This window comes from Alternaria arbusti, assembly GCF_024043155.1.
Source record: "Alternaria arbusti strain BMP 1465 chromosome Unknown scaffold_7, whole genome shotgun sequence".
In the NCBI taxonomy this organism is placed as follows: Eukaryota; Fungi; Ascomycota; class Dothideomycetes; order Pleosporales; family Pleosporaceae; genus Alternaria; species Alternaria arbusti.
In genome coordinates, this window is record NW_026249947.1 from 377,298 (window position 1) to 393,419 (window position 16,122).

Genomic DNA, 16,122 nt, shown 5'->3' on the forward strand with positions numbered 1-16,122 from the left:
GGTAGATGGCCGGCGAGGCGCATAGTCGCGAGCGATGATGCTACCGAATCTATTCGGCCCCATTCGGAACGGTATCCGCGCGTTGGGAGCTTCATATTTAGAGCAACGTGCAAGAAACCCGTGGGCTGCGTCGTCTGTACGGGAAGCCAGGATCGTGATATAAGCACTGCTATATATCTGGGCCATGGACCCAATCTCGCGGACTTTGTCTTCCGCATCATCCTGAATTATACAAAGTGCATCAACCTAGTGTGATTTGATTAGACATACGGGTTGTGGCACTCGATCGTATGGGGGTACACAACATACCCAAAGATAGGGAATAGAGAGTGACCGCGTGACAAGGACAGCATCCTGAATAGTCTGAGGTAGGTCGTTGAAATCCAAGTGATGCATCAGCGTCTCCACTGTATCCGATCGCAGCTGCATTTGCGAGCCAGAGCCCCAACAATATGACAATGCTACAAATTTGCCAGAACTTCCGGTCGTATGGCAGACTCTTGCTGTTTCTACATCGATAAGACGTGTGGGGAGAGGAGAACCGGCTTGCTGGGGACAGCATGGGTGTTTAACGCATTCTTCAAGCCATCTCAAAATCTGGGAAGAAGTTCTTGATGGCATCACATCTCGATCCACATCTCGAGCGGTGACTTGTTGGGCGGCAAAATTATCGTATTCAGTAAAGAACTCAAGCTCTTTGTATCCATAGGTCGCGCGGAACTGGTCCTCAACGATAAACCCGTAAAGGTTGCTGCCCGGTGGCGTGATGACATGAATGGAATTCGTGTACAGTGTGACTTCGAAGGTGTGCGTAGGTATCTCATATAGAAGCGAGGGGCACATTTGTACGACCATCAAACACCACGTGCATCCATTCCTGATGCCCGCTCGGAAGTTCTCGTCAGTGACCTAATTCAAACCCTGGATCAGCCTACGTTGTATTCATTGGGTATCTTGGGTAATTGTGGCAATCGAGACCCACAAACGCTTTGTAATATGCAAATCATAGCATAATGACCGCGTTTAACACTCACGTCGTATTTGATCTCGTCAATCTCACCACGCCCTAGCTTCTCAAACCCCTCCGTATCGAAGCAATTTACCCAGCAAGGCTCGCAAACCAACGCGCGTACACGCTCGAGCGGCTCCGGTTCACGCACCATCGTGACGGTATATAGTACAACGCGATCTGCGCACGGTAACGTTAAAGTTGGTGTGCCGTCGTCGAATAAGTCGGGGTGGACGGGGAGAGGCGAAATGAGAAAGGAAGGCTGAACGCAATCTTGCGGGGTTTTGAAGTTCGGGCGCCACCCACGTGAGATGTAGCTGCCTGCTGCGCCATGCGTTCGTATGTGGAAAGTGGCGTGTTAAGCAGCTGCGTATGAGTATGTCAGATTTAAGCGTCACTGCCATGGTGCAAGGACGAGTTTCGCTTCTGCGATTGTTGTGAAGGAGATCTTAGTACAATGAAGCTCGGTGATGTGGGGAAATTCGTGGACTAGTTGTTAAGATACCTCATTAGCATCGAGATTGAATGTCGTTCTTTGTTCAAATATGGCGGAGCAGCACGACTGAGGCGAAAGACATGTGGTAAGGCTGAGACAGCACACACGTGCCGCCCAGACAACATGACCATGCGGTAGTGGTCTGCCAAATGAGGGTATGACAAGGCTGAGGCAGCCAACCCAATAGGCATAACAAAATGCATCGTTCAGTCGACACTACTAAACTTATGGGCTTCGCAGGATGAGTGCGCGCATATCATGCATTGCCGATCAGAATGTGCTATGGTGCTCCTACACAACCTGGCCGTACGGTGCCCCACCATCAAGCTTGAAGTAACCTGGCTGCAAGTTCTGGAACACACCTGTGGGATCGTACTTTTTCGAGACCTTGTTCAGCCTAGCCACGTTTTCCGCGCCGTAGCCTGAGATAACAGGCTGATAGGGACTACTATACGGCATGTACATGTAGTCATTATACGCACCCATCTCCTTCGCCATGGCAACCGATGCGCTCAGAAAGTCTTGCGCCGCTTTCAAGACCACCTTGTCATCCTTCTCGTCCGTCCAAGACAGGTAGAAGAGGGCGTGGAATAGAGGGCCGTCTTCTGGCCGAAGACCCAGCGCATTGCCGCCCTTTTTCTGCATGGCTGCAATGGCGGGTTTGCTGAAGGCTTGAAACGTGACACTGGGCGAACCAACGGGGATACCCGGCGCGATCTCGAAAAGATGGTCTGTCATACGCTTCATCAACTCTGTGTTTAACTTGAAGGACTGGGACCACATAGTCGTGCGGAAGCCGTCTGGCATGCTTTGGCTGAGACCAGGGGTTGTGTCGGCCAGACTGCAATTACGGGTGTTGTCGGTGAGTGGAGGCAATGCGAGGTATTCCTTCAGTATAGCGGGTGGGTTCGCTGGGTCGACCGGCTCGAAATACTCGTACTCAGTCGATGCAATCTTGACGCCACGAGAGTAAGCGACGGCAACAAAGTGGGCGGCCTTGGTATCGGTCTCAGCTGCCTCAACTGTGTTTCCAAACGCGTCGAACAGGGCAGGCGCGTAAGTTGCGTTGTACTGGCGTTTGCTCGCAAACATAAGACCTTGAGGTAGGGTTTCGTAGTTGAACGCCGTGATCACGCCGAAGTTGTTGCCGCCGCCGCGAAGGGCCCAATAGAGGTCTGGGAAAGTCTTTTGGCTCACAGTAAGGATGATACCCGAAGCGGTGACGAGCTCATATGAGGCAATGTTGTCACAAGCTAAGCCGTACTCGTTGGTGTGGTGACTGATACCTCCGCCGAGCGTGAGTCCGCCGACTCCGACATATGCCGCCTATTTGGCATCAGTAACGAACTCAAGGTATTGAATTTGATCATTCGACTTACTCGTCCACCAACAATGGCAAGATTGTAGGGCGTCAGGTAGTCGTATACCTCCTTCCATCGGTTCCCAGGGCCGACGGTAAAAGTCTTCTTATCCGTAGAGAGTTTCTTTTGATTCATGTTGACCACATCGACAGTGATGCCACCTTCAATGCTAGATGCGCCGGGAAAGGCCGCATGGCCTCCGCTTTTGACTGCGAAGGGACATGTTGTGAGACGTGCGATCAGTACTAGGCTCGAGACATCTAGGGCGGTACTAGGCTTGAACGTGCAATGAGGTTCGACTTCGAGCTGCTGTATAGACCAGTACGTTGTTGGCGCAGCGCTGGATACCTTGGCCGCTCCAAAAACGAGCTTGAGGGAGTTGCACTTTCCGAAGCTAATTAGCGGAAGATGGGTAAGATTGGGTAAATGAAACCTACGGCAATGGAGCAGCCCTTCAAGGAGGATCTGGCCGCCAGACCAGCCAAGGCGGGGATGGTAGACACGTTGATGCCGTTGTCAATAAGAGCCTCCGTCACATTGAAGTCAGCCGGCTCGAAGACATCCTGAGATGATGCTCCAGCTGCCACCGCAAGAGCGCAAACGCATAGTTGATGGAAAAGCTTCATGACCGCTGAAGTAAATAGCCGCGCACCCAAGGAATTAAGATCGGAACTTCTGCGGCCTATATGTGAAGGGACGGGCCATCGATCGCAGGAGACAAGCCTTTTGTAGTCGTATCCAAACCCGCGGAGCCCCCAGGGCGAGTAATGAGACGGCTCTTACGGGTCTAGAAACGCCGTTGCGCGTTTTCTATGCGATGTACAGCGCGTGTTAGTGAGATCATATAAACTGTCCAATCGCGAGGGTTCAGATCGTTACTTCTGCAGGTGACGGGCGGCAGGCCGCGAACCGAGATGCCCACAGTATGCAAGTCGCACATATTGCCTCGCGGAAGTAAGGAGCAAGCACAGTCCCTGCAGGATCCTGTACCTAGATGGTGCGACTTGTATGCCTAGCTAACTTTGAAGGGATTGGACTTTTGATCTTGGGCACTGAGCCCCTCTTCTTCGAGAGATGTCTTGTCGAGCGCTTGGAACGATACGCATCTAAAGTGCATCTTTTCCGCCCATTGTCGGATCCAAGACAGTTAGTTGACGCATTCTGTAAGGGAGGCAAGCAATCGAACTGCAAATGTTGATGCAAAGAGAGATGGAAATCGGGTTGGGACGGCTCGGTTCCGTGCTCCGCCACTAGCGCGGCTTGGCGTTGCGGCACGGTCTGCGGGTGAACCTAGCTATCGGTCCTCCACGAATCCTTCAATCCATCGTCCATCACCACCAAGTTTCTTGTCCGTACTCTGGATTCGATCCTTTCGCTACACTCGCATCATATGATTACAACTAGCGTATATCAGGCAGGTGCAGCTTCCAGCTCTTGTCCCGGGCGGTAAGCTCGTGGCAAGCCTCATTAGCTATTCGATAGCCCCGGCCCTGTCAACGCCGACAAGTTACCCCCTGACATCTAGAGTTAGGTCAGGACAGGGAGATAGGCTTCCAGACGTCCACCGATGAATACATGCCCTCTAACTGTCGCTTACAAATTCAGAAAATGAATAAGCAATGTGTGCGACACGCCGCCCAGAGAGCATCTAGGACGAACAGCTCGCATCAAGCTTTTGCTACGCTAAGAGCATGGATCCACCAAACATGGCGCGGCGACACGCACTGAAAGTTCGGTCAGCTGTGCCTCTTCCTTCCTGTTATTGCAATCAAAGTTGCCGCGACATGAGACTGCAATCCATGCACCAGGATTCTGGTACGTTGAGATCCACTGTACCGCTGGCGCGGTCAAGCAGGATGTCGGACGACTCTTATACCTGATGCTGGATGCACTGTTTGTAGCAACAGACCCCATTGTCTACCCTGGGCGTCCCTTCCTCGCCAGTACGTTGCCCATCCAGTTGGCACTACCCTTTCATTCTTTAGATTTACTGTTATGACTCTCTCTACTCACGAATCCAACGGCGGAGGCTCGAGCGCATCGTTTCCACAGAGAACGGTACGGGTAGTCGGCTATACAACCATCTCCATAGTGTCAGTGGCTATCATAGCCCGATGCTTGCTACAGTATCTGCGACCGAGGAGAATAGTTGCACAAGACTGCTGCATGGCCTTTGCCTACCTGCTTTTCCTTGGGCAATGTATACTCTACATTGTCCTGTCACCTATACGGGTCAAGGTGCAGGAGGTAACGGAAGGCAAGATACCACCCTACCCCGAGCTATCTTATCATATCTATCTCATTGGCAGACTCATTTTTCCTGCCTTGACGTTCTTCTGGGCCATTTTATGGACCGTCAAGCTTGGGCTGCTTTTTCTCTACAGGAAATTGACTGTTGGGCTACCCAGAGTGTACAATCGGATGTGGTGGTTTCTTGTCGTTCTCTGGGCTGTCGTGAGTTCCCCTCAATATTCTGACAGGGTGACCACTGTGTGCTGACAGGACAAACAGTCACTCGTTGGAAACTATGTAGCTTTCCTCACAACCTGCGTATCACTGGACAGCTTTTTCGATGGGTCTAGAGGTTGCAACAACAAAGTCAGGCAGTTCGTCAGCATCTGGTACTCATTCGGTGCGGATACGATCACCAATATTATGCGTAAGCACCCTCCACATCAAGTCGCCCGCCTCGAAATCGCTACTGACCATCCCTAGTCATCGCATTTCCTTTGCATCTCACGTGGAACCTTCAGATGCCGCGCACGCAGAAAACTGCCATCATGGTCTTATTTGCCAGTGGAGTCTTTTGCATCTTGATCGCCACTCTACGCGCTGCCAATGTCACTGCACAGACTATCAGGACTGGCAAGACGATGGATGGTACATGGCTTGCAGTATGGAGTATGGCCGAGACAGCTGTTGGTAAGTCTCCCATAGGTCTTTAAGCTTGATCCGCTCCGTTAGTTTAGTCGCTCAATACTGACACATGTAAGCCGTTTTTGATCGGGCTTTGCCCCTCCTTTGCCGTCCTCATCAACGCGAACCGCAGAACGACTCACGAAGTCCGTGGATGGAGCTCCAATCTGCGCACCATGGGCAGTGCTTCAACACGTCCCAAACCCAAGGCACCGACTGAGTTGGATACGTTTTGGACAAACATACACGGCAGTGAGGAAGAGCTAGCAGGGAAACAAGATAGTGCCTCTCTCACTACGACAGTCGACCAAAGTGAAGAGGGCCTGGGCATGGCTAGATGAGTGCGTAAAATGACATGAGAACGATGAAAATGTGAGACAGTAGTAACTGGTGCAAGTGCAGGGTATCACGCCGACTTGTCATGGCCCACGGCGTGTACAACGTGTCGAACTCGCGTGAAGGTACATGTAACGACTATGCATGACATCTACGTTATGTTTCATACTCTACTGCCGCACTACAAATTCGTATGTGTAATCACATGAGTCTAGGTTCTCTTCATCGATCGTTGCGAATAAGCTCTACGTCTCTTTCACTATGTTGAAAAGAGAAGCCAGTTTGGCGCTGGTGAGCCACATTCACTTCGTCTCTGAGGTCCACACTTAGCTTGTTTGGTGTATCACGGGTTCTAGCGCACTCCGCGAACTGCGAGTGACGCCGACTTCTCTACAATAGCCAAGCTCTTTTCGTTCGCGTTTGCGATACAACCTAACGTGCTCTGGTCTCAACCACCCCTTCCATAACCTCTCCAAGCACCTCTCTAAAAATTTGCGGCTGTTCTCTCAGCGCATCTAATTCTCCACGCTAACACATCTCAGGACATTACCTCACGCAACTGTGAGACTTTCGGTCAGCCGAAAAGATGAGCGGCAATCAGGACTACATATCGCCAAACGAGCACCTCCAGCAGTCCCTCCAGAACACTTCCGCATTCGAGGTGTTGGGCCACTTCTGCGGCATACCCGCTGTCGGCTCCCCCCAACGACTCAATGAGGCCGCCGTCGTCTGCATCGACGCAGAGTGGTGGCAGAAAGAGCCCAAACCCACCACCGAGCTCGGAATCGCTGAGCTCATGCAGAAGGGACTAACCCCGACCATCCACGCCGAAAACATCCTCTCTAGCATCCAAGCCGCGCACGCCCGCATCATCGAAAACGCCCACCTCATCAACAGATTTCCCGGCGCTGGAGACCCCGAGAACTTCCTGTTCGGCAAGACTAAGTTCGTCACCATGGACGAGGTGAAACAGGTACTCATCAACACGTTCGTGCGACCGCGGGAGTATGGAGACGGGTCTGATTTGCAGCCTATCATATTGGTTGGTCACGCGGTAGAGAATGAATTCGAACACATGCAGCGCGCTTTCGGAGTCGACCTGCTGAGCTACGGTACTATCGTCAAAGTCATCGACACGCAGCTCATGGCGCAAGAGCTGGGCATCAAGACACCACGCGGACCGTTCATCGGACTCAAAGATCTCCTCGCTCACTTCAACATGGTTGTACCCAACCTCCACACCGCTGGCAACGACGCAGCCGCCACGCTCATGGCCGCCGTCTTACTCACCCTAAAGCCGTGGATGTACCCCGACGTCCCCGGCTCGCCACCCGCCGTCGTCCAGGGCCGTAGTATGTCAGAAGTGGTGGCTGGAGTCATGCAGATGGGACAGTCGCTGTCGCCACCACCATGGGGAGAGCTGGTGTACTGCATTCGGTGCGATCACAAGAGTCATATCGCAAAGTACTGTCACACGGCTCTAATCTGTCAGATCTGCAGCAATTCGGGCGTCAAGAGGTTGTTTGGTGCGCGGAACACACATAAGACTACCAGGTGTATGTATCAGTACTTGCCGATACCGCCAAGGGACTACGGTTTCGGTGGACAGTAGATTGGCGAGGGTTTCCGGACGGAGAGGAGAGGAGACGGCAAGGAACGTGGGAATCTGAAAGGACTATCGGTAGAACACCCAGGTAGCTATGCAGCTACGAATGAAATCATCACACTAGCGTACAAGCCAAACCCCGCCTCATACAATAGAAAAGCTGAACACCATGGAGCCTACATTAACCTTTGGCCATCTACTATGCATGTTTTCATCTTGATGTAGGCTCCACATCGACCACAGCTTTTTCCACTTCTGCCTTCATCACCGCTACATGAATCAACGACTCATTGTGACACTGACGAGCTTCGTATAGCTGCCCTCACACCTCTCCGCCCCATCTGATCAACGAGGCCCAAACGCACACGACCCCTCCATATGCGTCCCAGCATTCTTCCTCCTCCACTCCTGAACTGCACATTCACACCTCCTACACTTCAGATCCGTATTGTGACACTCCAAAAACCCATGCTCACCACTCCCACACCTCCAGCAAAACACTTCCACGCCAACAGGCGGCGCCGGCGTGGGCCAGTTCATCAAGCTCTGCACCACGAACATCGCAGACTTGGAACTTGACTGGCCCACCCGCCCCGGCTTTGCCTTCGCATTCTGTAGAGACCCATAGAGCTCGAAGCGGAGGGTTGAGAGGATAGCGACGATGGTGGCGTACATGGCTGCGTTGCCGCTGTTATCGGAGTGATATACCGGGACGCTGAACTGTCTGAGGAGGTATGCGAAGTCGGCGTCTGCGTGGCGGGTAATCTTCGACTGCTGGGGTATGATTTGCGCATCAAGACTCGCTACCGTGGTATCCAGAAGGGTTGGGTCGAAGTCGAACGCCGTCTTGCGTACCCTGCTGATGCTACAGTTGGAGCCAAAGAACATGTATATGATGGGTCGGTAGCCTGCATCCTCATTCTGCTCGTCCATGGGCTGGCGCCAGATCTGCTGGAGTAGGGAGAGAGCTTCTTCTTGGGAGACATAGACCGTGGTGCCGAAGTGGAAGGGGTCGAGACCGGTGTCTGTAGAGTCTAGGTGCGCAGTGGAGCGGATGACAAGGTGTAGACACCATACTTTGCGTAGCAGGTCTTCTGCGTGCGGGCCAGCCATGATAGGCTGCCCTTGATTGATGCTAGATCGGTCGTAGGTGGTAACTCCTAGCTCGATGAGGCGATACGGTGGGTGAGCTGACCATTTGCGGTGAAGGACGACGAGGACAGCGTCGCAAAGTAGGTTGGGGGCAGTTGTCGACCTTCCGAGATATTTGTGCAGGACGTCTTTATCTGGAAGCTGGGCCAAGACGCCGCGGAGTGTTACTAGCTTTTTTGACGTGGATTTTGACATGGCCTTTGAGATGCGCGATGTTGATGGGTATCGAAAACTGAGCAGCAGGAAATCTGTGTAGGTGACATTTGCGTCTGCTTGACGCGGCGCTTTGCGACGAGTCTAGTGCCATTGAAAATGAAGGTGAAGGTGAAAGTAGATGTGAAGATGAGACTGAGCTCGACTTACTACCTATTCTTCGCGGTCTACTGCTGCTCAGCATAGCACGTCGACCATTCCCGTTGCCTTCGATTGCGATCATGCCGTCATTGGGCCATTAAGAGCGTAGCTGATCCAAGCCCGAGCACATTCTCGATTCTTATGTATAGTGAAAGCGTATGAACTTTGCGTCTCGTTGTAAGTTGATTGCACATGCCCTCATACCTAGGTAGCTTGTGGCATTATTTGTTCTGGACCTAATCATCCACACGTCTGCGTGACGTAAAACAAACTGTGACATCAGATAGCAAGTATTAGGTCATAACAATTCATTCGTGTGAATGTGGTTTCACCGCTATGATGGGTTCTTTCGTAGAGGCGACCTCGATGCTTTCTCCCACGGATGAGAGGGGGGAAATTTCGGCTGCATGCTAGCCGGTAGCGCAGCCGCTACCCCGCATAGAGTCTAGCTTGATGTCCTCCCCGGGCCCAGTCCCACATGCAGCGCGTCCCCGTCATAGCTCCGCGAACCCTCAGAATCTGATGTCTCCAGCCTCATCATCGTTCATTGTCAAGATAGCCCGCCCACCGGACCACCAATATGTCGTCAGCGCCGCCCAGAACCGTGATTGATCTTCCGATCGAACTTATCGAGATGATCGGAATGAAGCTCATTGAAGATTCCCCACACAACGATTCGGTCGTACCAGTCATACCGCGATTACTGGTGCAGAGTCGCCAGGCAGTGTACAACTCCCGTTTAGCATGTCGGGTTTTCAACAACGCTTTTGAAAAAGTGTTTCTAGAAATCATACATGACATGCCCTTCCAATGCACCCAGGAGCATCTTGGCCGCTTGACGCGGTTATTGCAACTTCCCTGGGTATCGCAATCGTTCAAACAGTTGACTATCGGTGGTGCCAAGATAGCCAAACATCGCACACAATGCGCCCGGACTGACTGGATACGAGGACACCTGATGGACACGTTCGAGACAATTTTGAGCCTTGCGCCTCGTTTAGAAAGTATCAGATGTGTTCCAATTTGCGAGTACTATGCGCCACACGATCCTCGGGGCGCTGCCGAGGACGACTCGGATGATGATGAAACACCCCGGCAACTCCCATCATATATACGCTCCTTTCCCTTCATAGACGTCTTTGGAGTAGGTTGAAGCACTCAAAACTTTCATCAACGACCCCGAAAGAAAGGCTGACAAGTCATCATAGCAACTTTACGCAGCAATACATGAAAGCGGACACGCGAAGGCCATGCGGTCTCTTTTGTTGAGATTCGACTACCAGGAAACACACAAAATGGAAGCGCCGTATAAGATCTCAGATCGCCGTGCAATACAGATCCACTCGTTTCTTAAGAAGCCATTGCCTCATCTCCAACACCTCATCCTCGACTTGGGATGTCTATCAGGGGCTAGATGCATTTATAGTTCGAGCCATATGCCAGCCCTCGAGTCTTTGACGATCATATATACCAAGGACATCTGGCTGTGGGAAAACATGGCTCTTTTGGCAAAGACGCAACCTCGACGGCTCGTGCTCACCAGCTACACATACGTGCCGGTCGAGAACGTTTCTTCTTTTATCGGTGCATTCAGTCACCGGCAGGGCCCACTACCGTGCTTAGAGTTGCGTGACATGGATGTCAAGTTGGATTACCATCGTTACGAAAAGCCACCACTGCCAACACCCGAAGAGTTCTCGGAGGACTTCCGTATTGCAGAATTGAAGATTGCGAACGTGTCGTGGTATCGGCATGTGTCCAAGCGTCGCAAGTCAGAGCGCCGTGGCTGGTGCAGGACGGGTTGGGATTTGTTTGGTCCAATTTGTGATGCGGCAGATGTTGTACGTGTGAGCGTACGTGACGGGGCGGAGCGTTATAAAGAGGACTTTTTTGAACGACCAGTAAGAGATTTGGATATTGATGGTAATAGCATCACTGGTGAGACCGATTCAGATCGCAGCACCACCGAAGACGGAATCGAATATGACAGCGATTCCACAAACGAAGACGAAGACAAGAACGAGAATGGGGACAAGGATGAGGACGAGGATGAAGATGAGGACAACGACGAGGACGGAGACGGAGACGGTAACGGAGACCGAGTCGTTGGCGAGGTGGCTTGGTCACGGGCTGATATGGCGCTACGTCGAAGCTATGCGACGGCTAGTTGGTCCTATAGGGGTGACTAAGTCTGACCCAGTTCGGTGAAAGCTTCAACCTCCGCCAGGCTTCTTCAGCGCACCACCAAGAATACTCGGATCAAGCATCTTGGCTTCAGGCACGTCGACACCACATCGCACCCACATGCTGCTCCAAAGCGCACCAACTGCTCTTTCTTCGGGCATGAAAACGACCGTATTCACGTACGATCGTGTCGTGTTATAGCAGTCTGGCATGTTGAAGAGTTGCGCCTCGCAGTTGTCGCCTTTGTTCGAATAAAACACGCCGCATCGCGCTTCGCTTGGGAGAGTGATGCATGTGCCGTTCTTCCATGTTTCAAGGGGCGGTGGGAAATAGGTCTTCTGCAGGAGTTCGCCGCGGCAGTGCTTAGGGCCGCCTGCACCGGAGTATGTGAGAGCGAGAATCGGTATTTGTGGAGTGGTTGGCGGTCGAGGCTTAAGCGCGACGGACGGTTTTGGTGTAGCAATAGGCCCCAAGACACCTTCAGCACTCCAACTCGCGCTCGTTTGTGGTTCAGGTGTGAAGCCAATCATCCCGTCCTGGGTTTCGGTCATCGTTGTGGGTACGAGCGTCGCGCCAGACACGATGCTACTGCCGTTGTACACATCGCCACGGTCGAAGTCTGTGCCGTTCAACAGCGCCTTCGCCGCGACGATATCATCGCCATCCCCGACTCTTGCAGCTTGCGCGAGGTTGATCTGTATGACTGGTGTGGTTGGTGCGCGTACTTCGATGGCGGTCGCTAGCGAGATTGCGATGAAGAGGAGGAGGGAGACGGACGATGCGATGAGGATGATGCGCCGCGGTATGGACGACATAGCGGTGGTATTACATTACTTTTGGAGATTTGGGAGGTTGAAGGGGTATGCGACAATGTCGAAGTTCGTGGGCGACGCCAAGGAAGTGTCGGGGGTTGCTACACTACGCGTTTCATCCCCACGTCTTCTCCAGACATCGTCGCAGGCATGCAGGCAACCTCACCATGCTTCCCTGGCAGCTGTGTACACATTCCTTACCACTACTACATTCGGATGTATGATATTGTGTGAGTTCGCAATCTCGATATAGCAGCGGCTTAGACCGATATTTGTAGGTTCAGTCACAGGTCCGTCCCTTGACCCTACTACAGCTCGGTATCAGCCGTTATGGGCTATTGCTTATACTGCACACCTCAATTACATATGGGCTCTCCATTGTCATGTAGCGAAAGCTGCACTAACGATTCGATATTGTCGTTACAATGAAAAGGATAACGGCCGTCTTCCACTCCACGACAAAGCGATAGATTCACTAGAATGACAGCCATTGGTCTAAGCTCATGACAATACTTCTAGGTTGTGACGCGTATACACAGACTACTGGGTACTAATCTCCTGATCACTCGCTGTTGCCTAAGCACTGGTCAGTCCCCTGAGCGATTTACATCTCGATTAATTCCTGTCGATCATACTCAACCACCCTCAACCCGGAGATTCGTCTGCCTTAGACCATTACCCTCGATATCGACGATTAACCTACGCCAAACTCATATACCTCTCGATGAAAGTAGGTGCAGACGAGACCCCGTCCTCGATTCCAGACATGGCTGCCGAGCTCGTAGACGCAAACCGACGAGCGCTAGCGTTAGCCCTTAAGAAAACTGACGCCAACAATTCGAACACATCTGCCGCTCGACTTGAGATGATGAAGGCCGAGTCTAGATTTCGTTCGCTGAAGCGTCATGGAAGGGCCTTGCGTTATGAAGAGGCTACTGCTGCTAAACAATACGGCCAGTCTTGGTGTCAAAGCCTGTCTCAAAGTCTATCTGATAAGCTCCCTCGCGAGTTGCGAGATATGATCTACGATCACCTTCTCCCTCATTCAGCAGAAGTGTCACTCCTGGGTCAGGATTGGCGCGTTTCCTCCGGCCCTAGATGGACGTTCAGCTCGTGGAACGACAGTGAACTCGATCCCATCCCTCATTATCTAAGGAGTGAGTTTATGGGCACTTCGTTCCAGAAAGAGATCATGGAGGAACTCCACAGACACGCACAATTCCGTACCTACCACCCAAACGATGTGGAAGAGTTTCTGGAATATGGTCTGCCGCTAGCATCACTTCCGGTCCGGGCTTTCGACTTCGTTCGCTCACTCACTGTGCTGCTATCCTTCCAAGCCCATCAGGACGTCGACAAACTCAGGTGGCGCAGAACGGGACAGTACGATCTTAGGCGCAACTCTGGAGGAGATCGTCAGAACTTGGAATCTGTCGCTACCAATCATACCTCCGAGAAAAAGGTCAAAGTACTTGCTGTCATCGCCAAAATCAAGCAATTAAACAAGCTCGAACTGCATATCTTGATTCGCACCTGGACGCCTACAGGAGCGAGAGGCTTTGAACGAGCTCTGGTTCCTTTTGTGCACGATCTGCAAGACCGCGGAGTGAAGGTTGACGGGGAAGTTCAGCCATATCGACGTGATTCCCGTCGTAACACTGAGATGTACTCTGGCTGGAAATGTGACTTTACCCGTCCGGGGTCGCGCTAGAAAAGCCACCGACTCAAGACTGGTACTTTCGTAAGTTACTAGCCTCATGGACATCTTGCATGTGCTTATCATCAAAAAGAACCGATTTCTACACGTTGAACCTGTCGATGCAGTCGAAGCTAAATGTGCTAGTGAGATCTCGTGTTCTCTAGAATTTCTCTTCCTATCGCTCCGGCTTCTCAATACAACAATGTAGTCTCCAAGCAGAAGTGTATCGTGAGATAGCTCCAGGAGTGTTGTCGTGCTATGTCACCGTGTAGTGTATTAACGCGCTCATGGATATATGCTCTCGTACAAGAGATGTTCTCACACATCGGACCAGCGATACAGGGCATCTTTGACACCTTAAACAAGAATTATTTCGATTGCTACAGCATTCGTTCTGGTGCGTGATTCCCTTGCTGGAAACACTGCATCGTTCGGCGCCCATTCACGAAGTCGTTGTGAAACCGAAAGTGATATTTGAGCAAAGACTAAGATCATACAAGGATGCGAAGCCGTGCGCGACCCTAGCACCATGTGGTACACGGTGATGCTACATTCCTCTAGTCTCGCTGACTTCTTCTAGGCTGCACCACACTGCACGTAGAAACACGTGCGCGTGTAGCGCTCATACCTCGTGTCTTCTAGATCTACTATGCGCGCTTGGGGAAATAGGTTTCTAGAGTAAATATGCAAGGGGGACTTTCGAAAGGAGCGGCGATAGCAGCTTCGACCTGGCCTGCTGGCAGCAACATGCTCCGATCATAGGTAACCGTTTCCGTATCCCTCGGCTGGGGGTAAACGTTTTTGCCCCGATTTTCGTACGAAACAACGCCCTTGCAATCCTTTTCGACAAGCGTTTGGATGTGCGGGAGCAGCACAGCTTTGTATCTGTAAATCGCAACCTTCGTCCGCACAATGACATTAAGCGTGACGCTCATTCTGGAAACTTGTGCTGTTGCGGCGAGATCGCCAAGCCAACTCACCTAGCTCTCGAAGGTTTCCTTCTTTAAATTGCCCTCTGCTGTCATGTGGCGAGCTATCACATAGCCCCGGGGACGTTGAGAAAACTCCACATAGTCCCGGCCAGGTGGGATCAAATGGTCGGGGATGGATATGTCGACTGAAAGCATTCGGAGGAAGTCGAGGGGTCGGCAGAGCGCATCTCTGAAAGGGCAAGCGCCAAGTAGAAAGGGAACATCATCGACGTGCCAGACATTGTAGGAGGCGTACGTATTAAACTATTCCGCGAGTTCGACCACAAACTCCTTTCCCATGTACTTCTCCCTGAAGAAGTGCTCAAATTTGTTGTCAAGGCCGCGAGCCTGGCCGCGACGGTCACTGTGGTCAATGTGGAAGTAGTACTTGTTCCCTTCGTTATCGGGCAGGTCTTTCTCGCGTTGAATGATGCTGACATCTGGAGCGCCACCCATGAGATGGAAGTAAACCATGTCTCGCACTTCGCGGGCAGAGAGACGTTCGAACATCTCGGCGGCGAACTGGCGGTTCAATATGCAGGTGTAGTCATCAGTTGACTTGCCGAAGTTGCTTGAAGGAAATACAACGTCAGTGATCAATTTGTGGTGTGCTGGAGTCTCGCACTTACGTAGCCAAGCTTCGCTTCTTGTGCTGAAGTGTGCTTCGCGTGCTTTGAAGTGCACGCAGCTTAGTCTCAAGCTCTTCGATCTCTTTGTCATTCACACTATTCCTACAATAGCTTCGTGAGCATCTGGAGAATGACGATAGATGATTCGCCTACATCTCTTGATTATCCCTTCGCTTCTGTATAATGCTGCGCAGTCGTGAGTTACTGGAATGCTGCTTGTGCGCACGTCTGCGACGACTTACAATGAGATTGCCTTAGCCTTAGTCTTGAGTGGATTTCGAGGGGCCATTTTGGAGGTCTCGCGTTATTCGTGGTATGGCGGTAGCGATTGGAGTGGAAGAGGTAGTTCAAGCGCTTTAAGTTGAGCTATATAGGGCTATCGCGATGTACAGTTACATGTGCTTAGTTGGTAACGTGATAAGTCGCGAGCTAAGTAGGCGCGCGAGGACCGTGACCTAGGCAAACACTAGGCTTGACGTACGTGCTCGCGTCGTGAATGAGTGTACTAGGCTGAGTAGAATGAAGCAGCCCAGTGGCCATCAGATGGAAGTGCATAGCGGCATAGGAACGACAAAAGACTGTCTTCAAATCAATCTA

The 16,122-nt window shown here is 51.8% G+C and overlaps 7 protein-coding genes across 7 annotated transcripts; 3 read left to right on the forward strand and 4 right to left on the reverse strand.

The window, feature by feature from the left end:
* Positions 1 to 1,796: 1,796 nt before the first annotated feature.
* J4E86_005933 (uncharacterized protein) lies at positions 1,797 to 3,492 on the reverse strand (the record flags this gene model as incomplete). Its single annotated transcript, XM_051446464.1, has 3 exons — positions 1,797 to 2,831; positions 2,885 to 3,250; positions 3,304 to 3,492. The coding sequence occupies 3 exons, from the start codon at positions 3,490 to 3,492 to the stop codon at positions 1,797 to 1,799; spliced, it is 1,590 nt and encodes a 529-aa protein (XP_051302039.1).
* A 2,154-nt stretch (positions 3,493 to 5,646) lies between these two features.
* J4E86_005934 (uncharacterized protein) lies at positions 5,647 to 6,123 on the forward strand (the record flags this gene model as incomplete). The annotated part of the gene is made up of 2 exons (XM_051446465.1): positions 5,647 to 5,788; positions 5,930 to 6,123. 2 exons carry the CDS (start codon positions 5,647 to 5,649, stop codon positions 6,121 to 6,123), a joined length of 336 nt encoding a protein of 111 aa, XP_051302040.1.
* A 581-nt stretch (positions 6,124 to 6,704) lies between these two features.
* Positions 6,705 to 7,730, forward strand: J4E86_005935 (uncharacterized protein; the record flags this gene model as incomplete). Its single annotated transcript, XM_051446466.1, has 2 exons — positions 6,705 to 7,555; positions 7,673 to 7,730. 2 exons carry the CDS (start codon positions 6,705 to 6,707, stop codon positions 7,728 to 7,730), a joined length of 909 nt encoding a protein of 302 aa, XP_051302041.1.
* Positions 7,731 to 8,154: 424 nt separating this feature from the next.
* Positions 8,155 to 9,071, reverse strand: J4E86_005936 (uncharacterized protein; the record flags this gene model as incomplete). The annotated part of the gene is made up of 2 exons (XM_051446467.1): positions 8,155 to 8,180; positions 8,201 to 9,071. The coding sequence occupies 2 exons, from the start codon at positions 9,069 to 9,071 to the stop codon at positions 8,155 to 8,157; spliced, it is 897 nt and encodes a 298-aa protein (XP_051302042.1).
* Positions 9,072 to 10,726: 1,655 nt separating this feature from the next.
* On the forward strand, positions 10,727 to 11,419 carry J4E86_005937 (uncharacterized protein; the record flags this gene model as incomplete). The annotated part of the gene is made up of 2 exons (XM_051446468.1): positions 10,727 to 11,030; positions 11,133 to 11,419. The coding sequence occupies 2 exons, from the start codon at positions 10,727 to 10,729 to the stop codon at positions 11,417 to 11,419; spliced, it is 591 nt and encodes a 196-aa protein (XP_051302043.1).
* A 24-nt stretch (positions 11,420 to 11,443) lies between these two features.
* On the reverse strand, positions 11,444 to 12,229 carry J4E86_005938 (uncharacterized protein; the record flags this gene model as incomplete). Its single annotated transcript, XM_051446469.1, has 1 exon — positions 11,444 to 12,229. The coding sequence occupies one exon, from the start codon at positions 12,227 to 12,229 to the stop codon at positions 11,444 to 11,446; it is 786 nt and encodes a 261-aa protein (XP_051302044.1).
* A 2,931-nt stretch (positions 12,230 to 15,160) lies between these two features.
* Positions 15,161 to 16,080, reverse strand: J4E86_005939 (uncharacterized protein; the record flags this gene model as incomplete). The annotated part of the gene is made up of 2 exons (XM_051446470.1): positions 15,161 to 15,467; positions 16,007 to 16,080. The coding sequence occupies 2 exons, from the start codon at positions 16,078 to 16,080 to the stop codon at positions 15,161 to 15,163; spliced, it is 381 nt and encodes a 126-aa protein (XP_051302045.1).
* Between the last annotated feature and the right edge of the window lie 42 nt (positions 16,081 to 16,122).